Source organism: Salvelinus fontinalis, chromosome 4, assembly GCF_029448725.1.
Source record: "Salvelinus fontinalis isolate EN_2023a chromosome 4, ASM2944872v1, whole genome shotgun sequence".
Taxonomy (NCBI): Eukaryota; Metazoa; Chordata; class Actinopteri; order Salmoniformes; family Salmonidae; genus Salvelinus; species Salvelinus fontinalis.
Genome location: NC_074668.1, coordinates 9547230 through 9569629, shown reverse-complemented (window position 1 = coordinate 9569629; position 22400 = coordinate 9547230). Strand labels below are relative to the sequence as shown.

Genomic DNA, 22400 nt, shown 5'->3' with positions numbered 1-22400 from the left:
CCAGGCCAAGTGCACAGGGCCATTCGAGGTGTGTTTAACGGTGTGTGTCTCAGAGAAAGACAGGGCGTCCTGGAGAGAGGAGGTTAGAATAACACACTCTGTGTCTCAGTGGGGGGCTGGTCTGATCCAATAAACTACTCTCCATCCCCCAGCTGTGACTAACGGCTACACACACACACACACACCAGCGTGCACACACACACACACACACACACACACACACACACACACACACACACACACACACACACACACACACACACACACACACACACACACACACTGTAACCATCCCTCCCTCTGCCACAGGAGGTTTCTTTGTCTCAGCTCGGCATAGCCCACATCAAGAAACCAGCTTCAAATGTTTATTTCTAACGGTATGTTTTGATGAATGCTGTAATTCATGATATTACTGCGAGTATTAGAATTGATAGGACTACAATTTACCACTGAACTGATCAGGGGGGAGTTTCCTAAAAAAACAAAAGATCATCTTAGCACTAAGTCCATTGGTAAGGAATCACTAAGTCCATTGGTAAGGAATTACTAAGTCCATTGGTAAGGAATTACGAAGTCCATTGGTAAGGAATTACTAAGTCCATTGGTAAGGAATTACGAAGTCCATTGGTAAGGAATCACTAAGTCCATTGGTAAGGAATTACTAAGTCCATTGGTAAGGAATTACGAAGTCCATTGGTAAGGAATTACTAAGTCCATTGGTAAGGAATCACTAAGTCCATTGGTAAGGAATCACTAAGTCCATTGGTAAGGAATTACTAAGTCCATTGGTAAGGAATTACTAAGTCCATTGGTAAGGAATCACTAAGTCCATTGGTAAGGAATCACTAAGTCCATTGGTAAGGAATCACTAAGTCCATTGGTAAGGAATCACTAAGTCTAACGGTAAGGAATCACTAAGTCCATTGGTAAGGAATCACTAAGTCCATTGGTAAGGAATCACTAAGTCCATTGGTAAGGAATCACTAAGTCTAATTGTGACGACCCTCCCATTCTGTCTACCATTTTCTCTCTCTCCTTGCTCTTGTTTCCCTATTAGGATGTCGGTGGGCGGAGTTGGGAGGGTCGTCAGCTACATGGGGAACACCTGGGCCCACTCTCCCAGGATAAAATCACCACTTCCCCATTCATCAAGGAGACTCTCTCCATACAGACACTGATAGATTTTGTTGCGTTTGGTTGTGCTTTTTGGTTGTTTGTTTTAGCATCTTTCAACACCTTGCATTATCACATTCATCCATGCAAAACATTCATTTACACTACTGATTACTGATTACACACACCATTATATATTATACATAGTTTCTTTATTTAATAAATATATATTTTGTTACTTCTTATCTCCACGTGTCTCCCTTTTGTTACGGGCTTTGAGCCGGTTCGTGACAAGTGGGGGCTCGTCCGGGATAATTGAACGTATTGGTTTGGGAGAACGTGGAGGTACGTGTTTGGTTTACATATTTGGTTTGAGTTTGATAGGCCTAGTATTGGTTGCCTTTGTTGTTTGGTTTGTGTGCTGCGTTGGAGAGAGAGTATAATGGTTAGTTTCCAGGCCCTGCCCAGCCTGGAAACTCTTGTTCTACTTTCTGTTGGGACATCGGTCTGAGGAGGTGAGTAATCGGCTGTGTACCTCAGTGGGAGATTTGGTAGGGTAGTGGAATTTACTACCCGGAGCTATAGCCTTTTACCCCTGATAGGCTTAGTGACGTGTTTCATTTTTGGAATATGTTGGGCATGGTTAATGTTTGTTATTTTTGTGTGGTGTCTGTGGACTGAGCAGTTGTCTCGGGGGCACATCCGTGGCTTGGTGGAATCTGCCAGCGTGCTGGGGGGTTTATTACCTTGCCAGCGGGCTACAGTGCGTAAATACCCACCGCAAATCCGCACGAAGACTAGGGTTGAGTTATAGTAGGTTTTGGGGAAGCTCCGTATCTCCTCTCTTCTGTGGTGCTCAGGGTGATTGTCATTTCTTGAGTTGTGGTCTGGTGTGCTCAGCAGAGGGGAAGAGTGAGATTTTTTTTTGTAACTATGGCGTCTTTTGTAGATGAGTTCATTCGCTTTCCATCAGAGGAATTGTTAGAATTAGGTACTAAAGAACAGCTGTTGAAAATCGCCGAATATTACAAGGTTGAAATTAGTGATAAACGTTTAAAGAATTCTATTAGGTTGATATTGAAGGCCAATCTGATGGAGAGTGGTGTTCTTGAAGTTACCACTGGGCCAGCCTCTGCTGAGGAGTCATCTCCCCGTAACGTTACAATGGCCATTCCATCGGTTAGTCCTAGTAGTCTTCTTTTTGAACAGCAGAAAGAACTGCTTCTGTTACAGCTGCAGCATGATCGTGACAAGCTAGAGCATGATCGTGAGAAGCTAAATCATGATCGTGTAAAGTATGAAAAGGAATTAGCATTTAAACAAGATATGGAGATGGCTAAAATCAAGTTGCAACAAGAACGGATAGAGTTGATTAGGGAAGGAAAGATTTCAGGGGAGAGTTTGTTCTGGGAAGGTGACCAAGAGTTACCTAGGGGTCGTTCCTCTTTTGGTCGTGCCCCGGACATATTTGATATTGTTGGGAACTTACGGTTATTGCCTCAGTTTAATGAAAAGGACCCTGAGACATTCTTTTTGTTGTTTGAGCGTGTTGCTGACGCTAGGAGTTGGCCTGATTCTGACCGCACCTTAATGTTGCAGTGTGTGCTGACTGGTAAAGCGCAGGAAGCATATTCAGCTCTTAGTGTACACGACAGTACCTGTTATGATAAGGTTAAAATGGCTGTGTTGCAGATTTATGAATTGGTCCCTGAGGCTTACCGCCAACGATTTAGAACTTTAAAAAGGGATGATCAACAGACTCATGTGGAGTTTGCGCGACAATTATCTGTACAGTTTAATCGCTGGTGTTCTGCCTCTGCAGTTGTGACTTTCCAAGGGCTGTGTGATCTGATTATGTTAGAGCAATTTAAGGACACAATCCCTGATCGTATTGCCACGTATATTAACGAACGAAAAGTAAAGAATGTCGTTGAAGCAGCGGTTTTGGCGGATGAGTATATGTTAACTCACAAAAGAGTCTTTGCAGAGCCCCGTATTCGGAATGAGTGGGGGCGTTCGGATAGATTTGGGCTTCGCTCACCGAGATACTTTGGTTCACGGGCAGAGTTCAATTCAACTAGGGTTGAGCCTGAATCCCGTGGAAGAGCTGACTTTGGGCAAGAGTGTCATTACTGTCATGATTCAGGTCATTGGAAAAACGAATGTCCGGTTCTCAGGGAAAAGGACAAATTCAGTACGCGTGATTACGTTAAATCTAAGCCTACGGCGTTAGCTGCGCCTGTTTCACATCAGTTCACTCATGACACATGGTCTCAGGCGCAGGTGAAAGTCCATATTCACTCAGGCTATTTACCTTTCATTACGGAAGGTTTTGTGTCTATATTAGGGAGTAAGGAATTGGTGCCAGTGAAGATCTTGAGAGACACAGGTGCCTCCGAATCGTTTGTGTTGGAGTCTGTGTTACCCTTTTCAGCTGAGACTGATTCGGGGAAGAGTGTTCTAATTAGGGGGATAGGTTTGACCACTCTTTCAGTTCCATTACATAAAATGATGTTGGATTGTGGGCTGGTAAAAGGTGAGGTTGTTGTGGGGGTGCGTCCTTCGTTGCCTATTGAGGGTGTTGACGTTGTTCTTGGGAATAACTTGGCTGGTGATCGTGTATGGCCTGTTGTGTTTCCATCTCGAGTTGTTCCCATAAAGCCGTCAGTTGTTGAGATTCCAGATGAGAGTGTACAGAGCTCCCCAGGGATGTTCCGTGCGTGTGCAGTGATGAGTTCTATGAGTCGTGGCGAACTGGTCACTGTGCCGACTGATGAGAATACCACAAAGAAGTATGCCACTGCTTTCCCTGTTATTCCGTTGTCTGTTACCCACTCAGATCTAGTCAGTGCGCAGCGGACTGACCCCACATTGGAAGAGTTGCGTGACCAAATTGTGCCTGTGGAACAGTTGGGAGATGTCACCCATTGCTATTTTCTCCAAGAGGATGTCCTGATGAGAAAGTGGGTGTCTCATGGTAGTCGTTTTCTGGGGGAGGCGATTAGTCAGGTTGTGGTACCAGTAAAGCTTCGTGAGTTGGTTTTGACAACTTCTCACAATGGTGTTGCTGGACATATGGGTGTGAGGAAAACATACCATCGCATATTACGACATTTCTTTTGGCCTAGATTAAAGAGGGATGTCTCTGATTTCATCAAAACTTGTCACACCTGTCAATTAACTGGTAAACCTAATCAAGCTATTAAGACGGTACAACGGTTTCCTACTCCTGTACTCAGCCAACCTTTTGAGTATTCGATCATTGACTGTGTGGGTCCTTGGCCTCGTACAAAAAAAAGGTAGATTGAAATGAGTAGTCTGTTACGTTGGGAAGTGGCTATGAATCGTTGGGAGTTTAAAAAAAATTAAGGACTTTGTTCTTTTCGTTGGAGGTTGTAGCTGATGTGGTCTCGTGCGCCCTCTTCCTGAATGTTTGTAGGGTCAGGTTCTGTCTTTCCTGTCTATTCCGTCCTGGTCTGGGGAGTCTTCTTTTCTCTTAAATGTTGCTTCCTATGTATTAAGGTTGCTGAGGTCTGGGGAGTCTTCTTTCCTCTTAAAGGTTGCTTCCCGTGCACAAAGGTTGCTGAGGTCTGGAGAGGAGATTGGCTGGGGCAAATTTGGAAGAGGGAACACGTACCCCTCATAAATTTGGGACGCAAGTGCTGTGTCAGTTTGGGACGCAGAGGGCGGTATGTTGTTCCGGGGTCCTTGTTGGTCCCCGGTTTTATGGGGGGGAATGTGACGACCCTCCCATTCTGTCTACCATTTTCTCTCTCTCCTTGCTCTTGTTTCCCTATTAGGATGTCGGTGGGCGGAGTTGGGAGGGTCGTCAGCTACATGGGGAACACCTGGGCCCACTCTCCCAGGATAAAATCACCACTTCCCCATTCATCAAGGAGACTCTCTCCATACAGACACTGATAGATTTTGTTGCGTTTGGTTGTGCTTTTTGGTTGTTTGTTTTAGCATCTTTCAACACCTTGCATTATCACATTCATCCATGCAAAACATTCATTTACACTACTGATTACTGATTACACACACCATTATATATTATACATAGTTTCTTTATTTAATAAATATATATTTTGTTACTTCTTATCTCCACGTGTCTCCCTTTTGTTACGGGCTTTGAGCCGGTTCGTGACATAATGGTAAGGAATCACTAAGTCTAATGGTAAGGAATCACTAAGTCTAACGGTAAGGAATCACTAAGTCTAATGGTAAGGAATCACTAAGTCCATTGGTAAGGAATCACTAAGTCCATTGGTAAGGAATCACTAAGTCCATTGGTAAGGAATCACTAAGTCCATTGGGAAGGAATCACTAAGTCCATTGGTAAGGAATCACTAAGTCCATTGGTAAGGAATCACTAAGTCCATTGGTAAGGAATCACTAAGTCCATTGGTAAGGAATCACTAAGTCCATTGGTAAGGAATCACTAAGTCCATTGGTAAGGAATCACTAAGTCTATTGGTAAGGAATCACTAAGTCTATTGGTAAGGAATCACTAAGTCTATTGGGAAGGAATCACTAAGTCCATTGGGAAGGAATCACTAAGTCCATTGGGAAGGAATCACTAAGTCCATTGGTAAGGAATCACTAAGTCCATTGGTAAGGAATCACTAAGTCCATTGGTAAGGAATCACTAAGTCCATTGGTAAGGAATCACTAAGTCCATTGGTAAGGAATCACTAAGTCCATTGGTAAGGAATCACTAAGTCCATTGGTAAGGAATCACTACGTCTAATGGTAAGGAATCACTAAGTCTAATGGTAAGGAATCACTAAGTCTATTGGTAAGGAATCACTAAGTCTAACGGTAAGGAATCACTAAGTCCATTGGTAAGGAATCACTAAGTCCATTGGTAAGGAATCACTAAGTCCATTGGTAAGGAATCACTAAGTCTAACGGTAAGGAATCACTAAGTCCATTGGGAAGGAATCACTAAGTCCATTGGGAAGGAATCACTAAGTCCATTGGGAAGGAATCACTAAGTCCATTGGGAAGGAATCACTAAGTCCATTGGTAAGGAATCACTAAATCCATTGGTAAGGAATCACTAAGTCTAACGGTAAGGAATCACTAAGTCCATTGGGAAGGAATCACTAAGTCCATTGGGAAGGAATCACTAAGTCCATTGGGAAGGAATCACTAAGTCCATTGGGAAGGAATCACTAAGTCCATTGGGAAGGAATCACTAAGTCTAACGGTAAGGAATCACAAAGTCCATTGGGAAGGAATCACTAAGTCCATTGGGAAGGAATCACTAAGTCCATTGGGAAGGAATCACTAAGTCCATTGGGAAGGAATCACTAAGTCTAACGGTAAGGAATCAAGGAACAATTATCTCAGAGCTAAAGATCATCGTTATGTTTTTTGGAATCTCACCGAAGAACAGTAATGTTACTTAATTGTGTGCTGCTGTTGTAAAACAGCTTTTGATTACCCCTTATTTAACAGTCCATTATTTAGCAGGTAGTGACTTTGAAATGACTTTTTTCTAATAATGTGCATATTAATTACAACTCATTTCTGTGAGATTCGTTTATAGAATCGTAGGTTTGTACCATTTGGTACCAGGGAATTACCAATGGTGTTGAATTATGTGAGGTTTGTTTTGTTTGACCATTCAGTAGTGGCATTGTGATATTATCTAGACAAATACTGCAGAGGATGTCTGGTTTTGTATCAGTGTATTATGACTAGGGACAGTTGTTTTGGTTGTTTTATGTGGAGTTTTCTTTGACCGGTGTTTCCAGCATTATCCACTAGGTTTGCTGCAGGTAGAAAATACTAGGAAATGTTCTTTAACTGACACAAGCTGTTTCCAATCAATCAATTAATCAATCAATCAATGTCTGGCTGTGCCTGTGTGTTTGATGCGGTATCAACCTAAGCCAGAGAAGGCGTAACTCTGTGAATCTTAATCACACAAAGCCGATTATTTGTCAGTGAAAACTATTTGTAGATCAGTGATTATACACCTCACTTTGCTCAGGCTGATCCTTTCCAACGGACTCTGAAGTTGTAGCAAAACATTTATCAATTAGGGACAATTAAGGGACGTGTCAGATACACTGGATAGGTGCAGTAAAATATGCTGTTTTTAAGGTCAGCCATAGTGGTACGGCTCCCCTGGAGCAAAAATAAGGCCTTGCTCAAGGGCACAGACAGATTGTTCACCTTGTCGGCTCGGGTATTCGAACCAACAACCTGCAGCAAACCAAATGGTCAAGGCTGGAAATTCCAGTCAAGGAAATAAATAAATAAAAACAACTTATATTGCAAGACTTTAACTTTGGCTTCAGCATGCTAGCAGGCATTAACCATTCTATAAACACACCCTCACTCTCTCTCCCTCTGCTTTCATTACTAATCTCCAAAGTGGTATTCCCACTGGGTTTCCGTCTCTTTTCTACCTCCCCTTGGTCTTCACACGAACACTTTCCAAACCGATGCTGGCTTGGTCTAGGGGTTTTGCTGATTTTGCACAGTGGGGAGTAGCCTGGAGCACGGATGAAGGAGTGGGGTGAAATGCACACCTGCATTATGGCGTTTGTTGATATTTGTGTCTGCTGTAGTAATGCCAAAAAGGAGCCCTTTTAAACTGGAAAACAACCCCCGAAATGATTTGAATGACTTTCAATGTTTCACGCGTTAAAATCCTACAGCGTAATCAAATGATTAGTCAGATATTTAAATGACGTGCTGTGATGATTATACAAATCTATGTATATATCAGATAATAACTATTCATAAATGAGACTGATATTGACTGAAATGGCTCTCTGGCTTCACCTGCCTGAAATAGACACTCCATATAGTAGGAAGAAAATATGGGATTTAGTGTTGCTGATAGAAAGAACCCAACTTTTTTCCTCCTAGCTCCAATGATGGGTAGTGAACGGACCTAACGGTGGTTTAGGGTATTATAGAGAGCTCAGACTGTCTCAGTAAGCCTGGGTCTCAGTCCAAAGCCTGTAGATCAGTTGCTCTGCCTCTGACTCCTGTCCCCTGCCTGCTTGCCTGCCTGCCTGACACAGCTCCCACAGCTTTGTGGCACTGTACGATGTCCAACAAAAAACATAAATATAAATAACTAAATTGCTGAGATTTAGGCTGTCTAATATGAACACCGTAACATTGCTCTGTTAGCATGGGTTAGTGCTACAATACACTGTGCCCATCTATTTACGTGTATGAATCATACTCTGCGCATGACATCAGCTTTGCTACCCTGCCTGGTTTCTGGGTTACGTGAGGTTCTGTGTGTGTGTGTGTGTGTCTTGCTCAGTTGAAGCACTGCTGGAATTTTCACTTGGCTCTTTCAGCTTTCATTTCAAGCCTTTAGTGTAAGACAGACAGTTAAAAGCAGACACTTCTATTACCGATGCGGGCTAACAAGCTATCGCCTTCACACAGTTCCACACCCAAAATAATGACTCCCTCACACCTACTTCTGGGGTAGATGGGGAGGTTATGAACTCTGAACTCATCCTGAACATTCAATAGTCTGATCCTATAGCTGCTTGGACTGGGCTTGATTAGGATTTTCAAGGTCATTTTGATCATACAGCTTCATACAGCAAGCATGTCCCTTTGTTCTGAGTCTGTACTTGTATGTTGTTATTGTTGTTGTTTCTGGCATGTCCTTGTCCTTTTCCCGTACAGCTGCATTGTCACTGTTGATAGAATTAATTTCCAAGGAGCCACCATGCAAGTCAGGTCAGACACTGCTCCCAGTGAGAGCAAGGGAGGCGCTGTGAATTTCCATCAGAGCAGAACTCATAAGGAAAAGCATGTGACGGGAAACTAAGAAAAACACAGAATTTCCCTTTCGATGACTGAAAATTCCATTCCCCTAATGTGAAAGGGAAATAAAAAAACATTACATTTGATAGGTTTTGACATTTACGGTGCGTGCCGTAAACCTTTTGACAGGTTCAATTTACGAGAGCTGTGGCAGTAACTATGGCATTCAGGAAATGTGATTAGTGTCATAAATGAAGCTAGCTTCCTCCTGTCCTCTCTTTCACCTGGTTCTTACCTCCCTCCCTCCTTCCTTCCCTCCTCACACAGTTTTCTCCTTGTGTCCATCTCAGGTGGAGTGGTTGAAGAACGAGGAGATCATTGACCCGGCTGATGACCGTAATTTCTACATCACCATTGACCACAACCTGATTATTAAGCAGGCCAGACTGTCAGACACGGCCAACTATACGTGCGTGGCCAAGAACATTGTTGCCAAGAGGAGAAGTACCACTGCTACTGTTATTGTCTATGGTGAGTAGACTTTGTCTCTATAGACACCTGTTGTATGGTCACTAGACTGTGTCTACACCTGAGCCTGTGTGTATCAAGCGTCTCAGAGTGGAAATGCTGATCTAGGATCAGTTTTCCCTTTTAGATCATAATAAATAAGATAATAGGGGCAGGGGGAGGACCTGATCCTAGATCAGCACTCCTACGTTTTTGAAGACGGGTCCTGATCTACAGTACATGGCCTCAGCTCTAATCAACTCTACCTAGATTGATCCTCAATCTTAGCATCCTTCTCTCCCATCACCTGCATCGGCTCTGTAAGCCAGCTACTAGGCTACATCTCCAATGTATCTGTACATTACAGTTGTATGTATGTACAGTGTCTTTCTCCATAACATAGACGGTCATCTTTACCAAACCACTATCAATCAACACAACCAGATCATCATTCTGTAACACAGAGACATGGTCTGTGTCCCAGATGACAGCCTATTCCCTACATACAGATGTAGGGTCATAATTTGATCACCCTGTTGCCAGAGACCTTGACTGCAATGCTGAACATTCTAAACTTGTATCTGAGGTTTGTAATTTCCACTTTGAAATTTCAGACAACCCTACAAAAATGGCCATTAATTTTAGTCCACATCATTTTTCACAATTCCTGTTGCTGCAGCATTATTTTCCTGCTGTAGTAAACTGGCTCAAATTAAGATCCTACATCTGTAGTGGACTATAAATGGAATAGGGTGCCATTTGGGACGATACTATACTATTTATCACCCAGACAGTCATACCTGTCCACAATGCCGAACACAGACCAACCGATAAACTGACAAACCAATTACTGTACATTTCCCCATAACCATAAACAACACTCATCGTCAGTCAACCATAGCACGCTTTCCCCCTAATCAGCACGATTAGCCAAGAAAACCTCCCTCTGCTCAATGTAATGAGCCTGCTCATCCAGCCAACATGCTCTCTGTAACATGCCTAATGTTCCCACCTGACCCTTACCAATTAAAACCCACCGATCCCAGGCCAGATCCTAAATGAGCCTGTGTGTTCCAAATGGCTGAGCACACAAGCCCAGGGTCCACAACAAAGAACCATGGCCGTGTCCCAATTATCTCTCCTTCCTCGCAAAGAGTGCTTTTTTTCTTACTTTCCTTCCCCGATATGAAAGGAAATGACTGGTATAAGAAATGTGGTGGAAACTCCCACTAGCCCATGCCTCTACCAATCAAATGGTTTTAGATTTGTGGGAAGTAGTGAATGAGGGCCGTAGCCATAGTGACTGAAGGTATCGGAACGTCATGTTGTATCTGCATTGAGAAGCACATCGTCATGTCCTATGTGTTTTACCCACAACACCTTCATGTCCTATGTGTTTTACCCACAACACCATCATGTCCTATGTGTTTTACCCACAACACCATCATGTCCTATGTGTTTTACCCACAACACCATCATGTCCTATGTGTGTTACCCACAACACCATCATGTCCTATGTGTTTTACCCACAACACCTTCATGTCCTATGTGTTTTACCCACAACACCATCATGTCCTATGTGTTTTACCCACAACACCATCATGTCCTATGTGTTTTACCCACAACACCTTCATGTCCTATGTGTTTTACCCACAACACCATCATGTCCTATGTGTGTTACCCACAACATCTTCATGTCCTATGTGTTTTACCCACAACACCTTCATCACTTTACAGGAGCATATTGAACATCTTCTCTCTGTTATTCTCAGAGGGCTTTTTTCATAGGGCCAGCACCAGTTCAGAGGGCTTTTTTCATAGGGCCAGCACTAGTTCAGAGGGCTTTTTTCATAGGGCCAGCACCAGTTCAGAGGGCTTTTTTCATAGGGCCAGCACTAGTTCAGAGGGCTTTTTTCATAGGGCCGCGGCTTTTTTCATAGGGCCAGGGCTTTTTTCATAGGGCCAGCACCAGTTCAGAGGGCTTTTTTCATAGGGCCAGCACCAGTTCAGAGGGCTTTTTTCATAGGGCCAGCACCAGTTCAGAGGGCTTTTTTCATAGGGCCAGCACCAGTTCAGAGGGCTTTTTTCATAGGGCCAGCACCAGTTCAGAGGGCTTTTTTCATAGGGCCAGCATCAGTTCAGAGGGCTTTTTTCATAGGGCCAGCACCAGTTCAGAGGTTTTTTTTCATAGGGCCAGCACCAGTTCAGAGGGCTTTTTTCATAGGGCCAGCACCAGTTCAGAGGGTTTTTTTCATAGGGCCAGGGCTTTTTTCAGAGGGCTTTTTTTAGAAGGCCAGGGCTTTTTTCAGAGGGCCAGCTCCAGTTCAGGGAAGGAGAAATATATATTTTTCAGGATAAGCAATGTATTACTCCCATTGTGATGGAGCAGTTTCCTGCTGCTTTTCAGATGGATGTAGAGAGAGATAGGTCTCACACACACACACACACACACACACACACACACACATAGTGAGAGATAGGACACACACACACACACACACACACACACACACACACACACACACACACACACACACACACACACACACACACATAGTGAGAGATAGGTCACGATGAATTTCAGCTTCAACACTTTCCCATTTCTACCAGACATCAGGCTCAACACGTGCTTCACTGCAGGCCACTCAACTACGACTACAATTCAAATGACATCACAGCTGTCACCACACCACTGTTGTCAACAGCTGAGGGATAGGGCTGGAGAAAAGTTCTTCAAGAATCAATGGCAATATAACAACAATTTGAAATTTCAAAAAATGAATTCACCAATTTCAGATTGCCCCTTAAATAGAGAACAGTTTGGTTCATATTTCATTTCCTACTGACAGACACATTCATTGAAAACCAACAGAATGGACTATTCAGCTAAACACGAATAAACATTTCATATTTGTTTGAAAGAGGAAACTTTAAGGTCCTATGTGGCTCAGTTGGTAGGGTGTGGCACTTGCAAAGCCAAAGGGTTGTGGGTTTGATTCCCGCTGGGGCCACACATACCAATTACTGTATGCAACCACGACTGCAAGTTGCTTTGGCTGAAAGTATCTGCTAAATGGCATTAATTAATGAAGTCTCAGGCAAGCCGCTCTCTCCCATAGGGCTTTTGTCACTATCACATTGGAACTGTTGTCCATAGGAGCTACACCCAGCGCCGGATTGTGTGGACTCTGTTTCCTCTGCATTTTCTGAGAGCTGACATAGTGTGATGGGAGGTTATTATAGCAGTGGGAAGGAGAGTGTGTTGCTGCAGGATCTGAGGATGTGCTGCTAACTAATGAGCGCTGTAGGGATAGTGGAGTGAAGACGAACACGTCGGTAAACATCGGAGTGCGTGTGTGTGTCTGTGCGGGTTCGTGCGCGTGTGTGTGTGTGCATGTAATAGACGTGGGACTCCTGAGCTGCCGCGCGTTTAAACAGTCATTATCGCCGTTAGAAATGAGATGGGGGAGTAACGGAGGAAGCTTTGATGTCTGCTCAGCCTCTGATGACTTTGTTGGAATCCACCCTGTTCTCCGTCTCCAGTGTTCCCTCTCTCCCTCTCTGTCTTTGACACGGCAAATGAAGGGATAGAAATGAGAGAAGGCTTTTTGACAAAATGGGGAGAGGGAGAGTTTCTTCACATGATTAATCCTTAAAACCTCCCAAATATCAAATCCTGTACCAAACACTGTTCCATGTGAGCGTAAACTAACACACAGCTGCATGGGCACACAAATGAAACACAAATCAAATCAAATTGTATTTGTGACATGCGCCGAATACAACAGGTTTAAACCTTACTGTGAAATGCTTACTTACAAGCCCTTAACCAACAATGCAGTACAAGAAATAGAGTTAATAAGATATTTACTAAATAAACTAAAGTTTTAAAAAATCGAATCATTCAAAAAGTAACACAATAAATGTACATAACAACAACAAGGCTCTATACAGGGGGTACCTGGTCAACGTGGAGACTATATAGACTATATACAGGAGGTACCTGGTCAACGTGGAGACTATATAGACTATATACAGGAGGTACCTGGTCAACGTGGAGACTATATAGACTATATACAGGAGGTACCTGGTCAACGTGGAGACTATATAGACTATATACAGGAGGTACCTGGTCAACGTGGAGACTATATAGACTATATACAGGAGGTACCTGGTCAACGTGGAGACTATATAGACTATATACAGGAGGTACCTGGTCAACGTGGAGACTATATAGACTATATACAGGAGGTACCTGGTCAACGTGGAGACTATATAGACTATATACAGGAGGTACCTGGTCAACGTGGAGACTATATAGACTATATACAGGAGGTACCTGGTCAACGTGGAGACTATATAGACTATATACAGGAGGTACCTGGTCAACGTGGAGACTATATAGACTATATACAGGAGGTACCTGGTCAACGTGGAGACTATATAGACTATATACAGGAGGTACCTGGTCAACGTGGAGACTATATAGACTATATACAGGAGGTACCTGGTCAACGTGGAGACTATATAGACTATATACAGGAGGTACCTGGTCAACGTGGAGACTATATAGACTTTATACAGGAGGTACCTGGTCAACGTGGAGACTATATAGACTATATACAGGGGGTACCTGGTCAACGTGGAGACTAAATACAGGGGGTACCTGGTCAACGTGGACACTATATACAGGGGGTACCTGGTCAACGTGGAGACTAAATACAGGGGGTACCTGGTCAATGTGGAGACTATATACAGGGGGTACCTGGTCAATGTGGAGACTATATACAGGAGGTACCTGTACCGAGTCAATGTGGAGACTATAAAGAAGGGGTACCTGGTCAATGTGGAGACTATATACAGGGGGTACCTGGTCAATGTGGAGACTATATACAGGGGGTACCTGGTCAATGTGGAGACTATATACAGGAGGTACCTGTACCGAGTCAATGTGGAGACTATAAAGAAGGGGTACCTGGTCAATGTGGAGACTATATACAGGGGGTACCTGGTCAATGTGGAGACTATATAGAGGGGGTACCTGGTCAATGTGGAGACTATATACAGGGGGTACCTGTACTGAGTCAATGTGGAAACTATATACAGGAGTTAGCTGGTCAATGTGGAGACTATATACAGGGGGTACCGGTACCGAGTCAATGTGGAGACTATATGCAGGAGGTACCTGGTCAATGTGGAGACTATATACAGGAGGTGCCGGTACAGAGTCAATGTGGCGACTACATACCGGGGGTGGAGGTACCGAGTCAATGTAGAGGCTATATGCAGGAGGTACCGAGTCAATGTGGAAGCTATATACAAGGGTAAGGGTACCGAGTGAATGTGCTGGAGTACAGGTTTGTCAAGATAATTTATAAAGTGACTATGATAATAAACAGCTAGAAGCAGTAGTGTCAAATCAAGGGGGGGACAATGTAAATAGTCCAGGTGGCCATTTGATTAGTTTAGTTGTTCAGTAGTCTTATGGCTTTCAGTAGTCTTATGGCTTTTGGTCCTAGACTTGGCACTCCGGTACCGCTTGCCGTGTGGTAGCAGAGAGAACAGTCTTTGACTTGGGTGACTGGAGTCTTTGACAATTTTGTGGGCCTTCCTCTGACACTGCCTAGTATATAGGCTCCTGGGTGTCAGGGAGCTTGGCCCCAGTGATGTACTGGGCCGTACGCACTACCCTCTGTAGCGCCTTACGGTCAGATGCTGATCAGTTGCCATACCAGGTGGTAATGCAACCGGTCAGGATGCTCTCGATGGTTAAGCTGTAGAAGTTTTTGAGGATCTGAGGACCGATGCCAAATCTTTTCAGTCTCCTGTGAGGGAAAAGGTGTTGTCGTGCCCTGTTCATGATTGTCTTTTTGTGTTTGGACCATGATAGTTTGTTGGTGATGTGGACACCAAGGAACTTGAAACTCTCGACCCGCTCCACTTCAGTCCAATCGATGTTAATGGGGGCCTGTTCGGCCCCCCTTTTCTTATAGTCCACGATCAGCTCCTTTTAGCTGCTCACATTGAGAGAGAGAGGTTCTAAGTTTGCTCACATTGAGAGAGAGGTTGTTGTCCTGGCACCACACTGCCAGGTCTCTGACCTCCTCCCTATAGGTTGTCTCATCATTGTCGGTGATCAAGCCTCCCACTGTTGTGTCGTCAGCAAACTTAAATGATGGAGTTGGTGCCGTGCCTGGCCACGCAGTCGAGTGTGAACAGGGAGTACAGGAGGGGACTAAGCACGCACCCCTGAGGGGCCCCAGTGTTAAAGATCAGCGTAGCAGGATTGTTGTTGACTACCCTTACCACCTGCGGACGGCCCATCAGGAAGTCTAGGATCCAGTTGCAGAGGGAGGTGTGGGTCTAGTGTTTCTGGCATAATGGTGTTGATGTGAGCCATGACCAGCCTTTCAAAGCACTTCATGGCTACCGACGTGAGTGCTACTGGGCGGTAATCATTTAGGCAGGTTACATTGGCGTTCTTGGGTACAGGGACTATGGTGGTCTGTTTGAAACATGCAGGTAATACAGACTCTGCCAGGGACAGGTTGAAAATGTCAGTGAAGACACTTGCCAGTTGGTCCGTGCATGCTTTGAGTACACATCCTGATAATCAATCTAGCCCCGCAGCTTTGTGAATGTTGACCTGTTTAAAGGTCTTGCTCACATAGGCTATAGAGAGCGTGATCACACGGTCATCTGGAACAGCTGGTGCTCTCATGCATGATTCAGTGTTGCTTGCCTCAAAGCAAGCACAAAAGGCATTTAGCTCGTCTGGTAGTCTCGTGTCACTGGGCAGCTCGTGGCTGGGTTTCCCTTTGTAGTCCGGAATAGTTTCAAGCCCTGCCACATCCGATGAGCGTCTGAGCCGGTGTAGTAGGATTCAATCTTAGTCCTGTATTATCGCTTTGCCTGTTTGATGGTTAGTCTGACGGCATAGTGGGATTTCTTATAAATGTCCCGATTAGTGTCCCGCTCACTGAAAGTGGCAGCTCTAGCCTTTAGCTCGGGGCGGATGTTGGGAAATGTATGTACGGTCACTGTGGGAATGACATTGTTGACGCACTTATTGATGAAGCTGGTGACTGAGGTGGTATTCTCCTCAATGCCATTGGATGAATCACGGAACATATTCTAGTCTGTGCTAGCAAAAGTCCTGTAGCGTAGCATCCACGTCATCTGACCACTTCTGTATTGAGCGAGTCAGTGATACTTCCTGCTTTAGTTTTTGCTTGTAAGCAGGAATCAGTAGGATAGAATTATGGTCAGATTTGCCAAATGGATGACGAGGGAGAGCTTAGTACACGACTCTGTGTGTGGAGTAAAGGTGGTCTAGAATTGTCTTTTTCATGTGACATGCTGGTAGAAATTAGGTAAAATGAATTTAAGTTTGCCTGCTTTAAAGTCCCCGGACACTAGGAGCACCGCTTCTGGATGAGCATTTTCTTGTTTGCTTATGGCCTTATACAACTCGTTGAGTGCGGTCTTAGTGCCAGCATCAGTTTGTGGTGGTAAATAGACAGCTACGAATAATATAGATCTGAACTCTCTTGGTAGATAGTGTGGTCTACAGCTTTTCATGAGGTTATACCTCAGGTGAGCAACCCCTCGAGACTTCTTTGATATTAGACATCGCTCACCAGAAGTTATTGACAAATAGACACACACCCCCGCCCCTCGTCTACCCAGATGTAGCTGCTCTGTCCTGCAGAAAAAATGGAAAAGCCAGCCAGCTCTATATTATCCGTGTCGTTGTTCAGCCAAGTTTCAGTGAAACATAAGATATTGCAGTTTTTAATGTCCCATTGGCAGGATAGTCTTAATCGTTGATTGTCCAGTTTGTTTTCCAATGATTGCACGTTGGCCAATAAGGGTAGGCAGACATCCAGGAGTCACCTCTTCACTGTTCACTGCCTTCTAGGCAGAGTTCCTCTGTCCAGTGTCTGTGTTCTTTTGTCCATCTTAATCTTTTCTTTTTATTGGCCAGTCTGAGATATGTGTTTTTCTTTGCAATTCTGCCTAGATGGCCAGCATCCCGAAGTTGCCTCTTCACTGTTGACGTTGAGACTGATGTTTTGCTGGTACTATTTAATGAAGCTGCCAGTTGAGGACTACTGAGGCGTCTGTTTCTCAAACTAGACACTATATTGTACTTGTCCTCTTGCTCAGTTGTGCACCGGGGCCTCCCACTCCTCTTTCTTTTCTGGTTAGAGACAGTTTGCACTGTTCTGTGAAGGGAGTAGTACACAGCGTTGTATGAGATCTTCAGTTTCTTGGCAATTTCTCACATGGAATAGCCTTAATTTCTCAGAACAAGAATAGACTGTCGAGTTTCAGAATTAAATTATTTGTTTCTGGCCATTTTGAGCCTGTAATCGAACTCACAAATGCTGATGCTCCAGATACTCAACTAGTCTAAAGAAGGCCAGTTTTTTATTGCTTCTTTAATCAGAACAACAGTTTTCAGCTGTGCTAACATTATTATCATTTTAAAATGATATCCTTGGATTAGCTAACACAACGTGCCATTGGAACACAGGAGTGATGGTTGCTTATAATGGGCCTCTGTACCCCTATGTAGATATTCCATTAAAAATCAGCTGTTTCCAGCTACAATAGTAATTTACAACATTAACAATGTCTACACTGTATTTCTGATCAAATTTGTTATTTTAATGGACAAAAAAGACATTTCTAAGTGACCCCAAACTTTTGAACAGTAGTATATACCTAATGACTATTGGCAAATGTCATTACTCTTTCGTGTTTCAATAGACTCTTTCCATTCATCAAATGGAGGCAGCGTTCCCCCTATGTTTATTCAGTAGCTGCGGGCCACCGCTGCTAAATCGTGTCTGCCACTCGTTTTCAGTGTAAACTGAACGTTTTCTGTGTAAACTAAAACCAGATATAAATTATATAGAAAATATATTGGAGATATACATTTTTAAATAAGATCATTCTGAGAACTAGCAAACACCAGAATAAAACTAGTCAGCGAGAATCCAAAAATTCATGGCATTGGGCCCCAATGGATTGTGTTATATTTTGATTCACTCAGATAGCATAAGTACATGGCTTAAGCCATTGCAAAATGTGTGGAATTGCAGGAATTTTGCTTTAAAACAACCCTGCCTATCAGATGAAAACATCATGCCTGTTTGGTGTTCATGCCCCATTAAAAGGTAATACATTTAAGGACATACGATATGACGTCTTTATTATTAGACCCTGTGACAGAGCCAGGGGAGAAACCGTTGCCATGGTCTCAGGGTCAGTGAGGCAGTTCAAAGTTAAGTTGTAATTTCATAATTGACCAACAGAACTGCTTACAAATAAGAAACTTTAAGTATAATTTTAAATAACAACCGTTATCTTAAACTGAATGTCCTTCTGCCCCCAACCTGTCTGCTGCTGTCTCCAATCTTCTCAATCAAATGAGAGCAGCAGCAGCAGCCTAATCAACTGTTGGGCTGATTGTCCAGCCAATCACACACTTGATTGACTTATTACCCTCAGCTGGGCTCCATTAACCTCCCAAAAGTGCAGGAAAGGTGTTGGAAGGGCGCAGCAAGAGGGCTTGCCTCCTCCAGAGCCACAAGCCCATACAAAATTGTGCATGCACACTTAGTGGGGTTTGAAATGATTGCCACAGTTCATAAAGATTAGCAATAATGACTGTAAAATAAATAATTCAAATACTGAGCTGTATTGTATGCTTAAAAAATGGAAAATTATATTATTTTATACTAATACAATTGCTCAGAGACAGATATTTAGTTTAAAAAGTAACAATAAAAAAAAACTCAAGGTACGGGTCAAAATGATTGACACCCCTAAAGATTCATATTTCTACATTATGATGTAAGGACTACCGACATTAAGCTTGTGACTCTACACATTTGTTGGAAGCATTTGCAGTTTGTTAGGAATATGGGAACAAATACTACGCTTTTGGCTACTTTATTTCCAAGGATCTTTAGGGGTGTCAATCATTTTTTACCCTTACCTTTGACTAAAATATTACTTGTTCAATAAAATCTCTTTCTCTGAGCAATTTTATTAGTATAAAATAATATATATTTCCCCATATTTTTGAGGATACAATGTAGCTCAGTATTTTATTTATTTTATACAGTCATTATTGCTCATATTTATCAAGGGTGTGAATCATTTTGGACCCCGTTGTAGGAGGTCCTGTACCGGGAAGAAATGAAATGTACTTTTAGCCCTGCCTATACTGACATATCCCTCTGATCATACGTCAACATTTTTTTTTAAATGGGACCAAGATTAAAATATAAGACGAGATTCAAACTTTTTTGTGCGTGTGTAGACGTTTATTCTCTCCGTCCTCTGTTACCATAGTGAACGGCGGCTGGTCGACATGGACAGAGTGGTCAGTGTGTAACAGTCGCTGTGGCCGCGGTTACCAAAAGCGTACTCGCAGCTGTACCAATCCCGCCCCGCTCAACGGAGGAGCCCCCTGTGATGGACAGGCAACCCAGAAGCTGGCCTGCACCTCCCTCTGCACTGGTATGGACACGCATACAGTTGTGTTTTGTCCTAGTCTATTCTGTTCTGTTGTGTTCTGTTCTAGTCTACTCTGTTGTGTTCTGTTCTAGTCTACTCTGTTGTGTTCTGTTCTAGTCTACTCTGTTGTGTTCTGTGTGTTCTGTTCTAGTCTACTCTGTTGTGTTCTGTTCTAGTCTATTCTGTTGTGTTCTGTTCTAGTCTACTCTGTTGTGTTCTGTTCTAGTCTACTCTGTTCTAGTCTGTTCTAGTCTACTCTGTTGTGTTCTGTGTGTTCTGTTCTAGTCTACTCTGTTGTGTTCTGTTCTAGTCTATTCTGTTGTGTTCTGTTCTAGTCTATTCTGTTCTGTTGTGTTCTGTTCTAGTCTACTCTGTTGTGTTCTGTTCTAGTCTACTCTGTTGTGTTCTGTGTGTTCTGTTGTAGTCTACTCTGTTGTGTTCTGTTCTAGTCTACTCTGTTGTGTTCTGTTCTAGTCTACTCTGTTGTGTTCTGTTCTAGTCTACTCTGTTGTGTTCTGTTCTGTTGTGTTCTGTTCTAGTCTACTCTGTTGTGTTCTGTTCTAGTCTACGCTGTTGTTTTCTGTTCTAGTCTACTCTGTTATGTTCTGTTCTAGTCTACTCTGTTGTGTTCTGTTCTAGTCTACGCTGTTGTGTTCTGTTCTAGTCTATTCTGTTCTGTTGTGTTCTGTTCTAGTCTACTCTGTTGTGTTCTGTTCTAGTCTACTCTGTTGTGTTCTGTTCTAGTGTACTCTGTTGTGTTCTGTTCTAGTCTACTCTGTTGTGTTCTGTTCTAGTCTACCCTGTTGTGTTCTGTTCTAGTCTGTTCTGTTGTGTTCTGTTCTAGTGTACTCTGTTGTGTTCTGTTCTAGTCTACTCTGTTGTGTTCTGTTCTAGTCTACTCTGGTGTGTTCTGTTCTAGTCTACTCTGTTCTGTTGTGTTCTGTTCTAGTCTACTCTGTTCTATTCTGTTGTGTTCTGTTCTAGTCTACTCTGTTCTATTCTGTTGTGTTCTGTTCTAGTCTACTCTGTTCTATTCTGTTGTGTTCTGTTCTAGTCTACTCTGTTCTATTCTGTTGTGTTCTGTTCTAGTCTACTCTGTTCTATTCTGTTGTGTTCTGTACTAGTCTACTCTGTTGTGTTCTGTTCTAGTCTACTCTGTTGTGTTCTGTTCTAGTCTACTCTGTTGTGTTCTGTTCTAGTCTACTCTGTTCTATTCTGTTATGTTCTCGTCTACTCTATTCTATTCTGTTGTGTTCTGTTCTAGTGTACTCTGTTATATTCTGTTGTGTTCTGTTCTAGTCTACTCTATTCTATTCTATTGTGTTCTGTTCTAGTCTACTCTGTTGTGTTCTACAGTATATTATATATTCTGTTTTATACTATACTACTCCATTTAACTCTGTACTGTACTATATATCATTGTTCTGTATTCTATTGTTCTGTATTTTACCTTCAGAGCCAGATCAACTGTGTTGATATTGTATCCCAGTGAACCCTGTATCTCTCACTCTCCCCTGCAGTCGACGGGTTGTGGACAGAGTGGAGTAAGTGGTCTACTTGTGGTACAGAGTGCACTCACTGGCGCAGGAGAGAATGCAATGCCCCTGCACCCAAAAATGGAGGCAAGGACTGCGAGGGTATGGTCCTACAGTCCCAGAACTGTACTGACGGACTCTGTATGCAGAGTGAGTAAACATCCTCCCCCACTAACTCTTCTTCCTCCTCCTGCTCCACCTTCTTGTCCTCCTTCACCTCCCGCTCTTCCTCTTCTTCACTGGCTCTGTTATATTCTCACCTCCTTCCTCCTGCTCTCATACACACGCAACATCAGCAATACACTTTTTGTTTCATCTTTATTTAACCAGGTAGGCTAGTTGAGAACAAGTCCTCATTTACAACTGTGACCTGGCCAAGATATAAAAAAGCAGTGCGACACAAACAACAACACAGAGTTACACATGAAATAAACAAACATACAGTCAATAACACAACAGAAAAAAAAGTATATGTACAGTGTGTGCAAATGAGGTAGGATAAGGACAGACAGATATGTGTACTTACAAAACAAAGTATGCCTGTGAGCATCTTCATCAAACATGTGAACGGAAAATGTTTTGTCCTGTAAATGTGTCTATTGATGATGGTGTACAGATCTGTAGAACGTTAATAGGGAGAGAAAACAATCTACATTATTATACATTTTTGACCACAAGATGCACTATGGGCCTGATTCAGACTCAGGAAATGTATGCCTTTCCTACGTACTTCTCAGTAGTTGGTATTCAGACTTACCTAATGCAGGCGCCGGTGCTTCATTTGTAAATTGGGAGTTGCCGGAACAAAAAATGAGCTTGAGACGGTGTTGACCCAGGGGGGCTCTGAGGTACCGAAAGACATAAAACAAAAATCACCTTTATAATAAAGCATTGCATGCGTTATCAACACGTTTACATACTGGTATAGAGCAGCAGAGTAGAGGCACTTGCAGAAAT

General features: G+C 43.1%; 1 protein-coding gene across 1 annotated transcript in view; it reads left to right on the top strand.

Annotated features, from left to right (window-relative positions):
- The window catches only part of unc5ca (unc-5 netrin receptor Ca), a gene marked incomplete in the record, with an annotated part of 261508 nt that overhangs the window by 149618 nt on the left and 89490 nt on the right, over positions 1–22400 (top strand). The window contains 3 exon segments of the mRNA XM_055918711.1: positions 9219–9399; positions 19744–19911; positions 21429–21593. Coding sequence (XP_055774686.1) covers positions 9219–9399; positions 19744–19911; positions 21429–21593 — 514 coding nt within the window.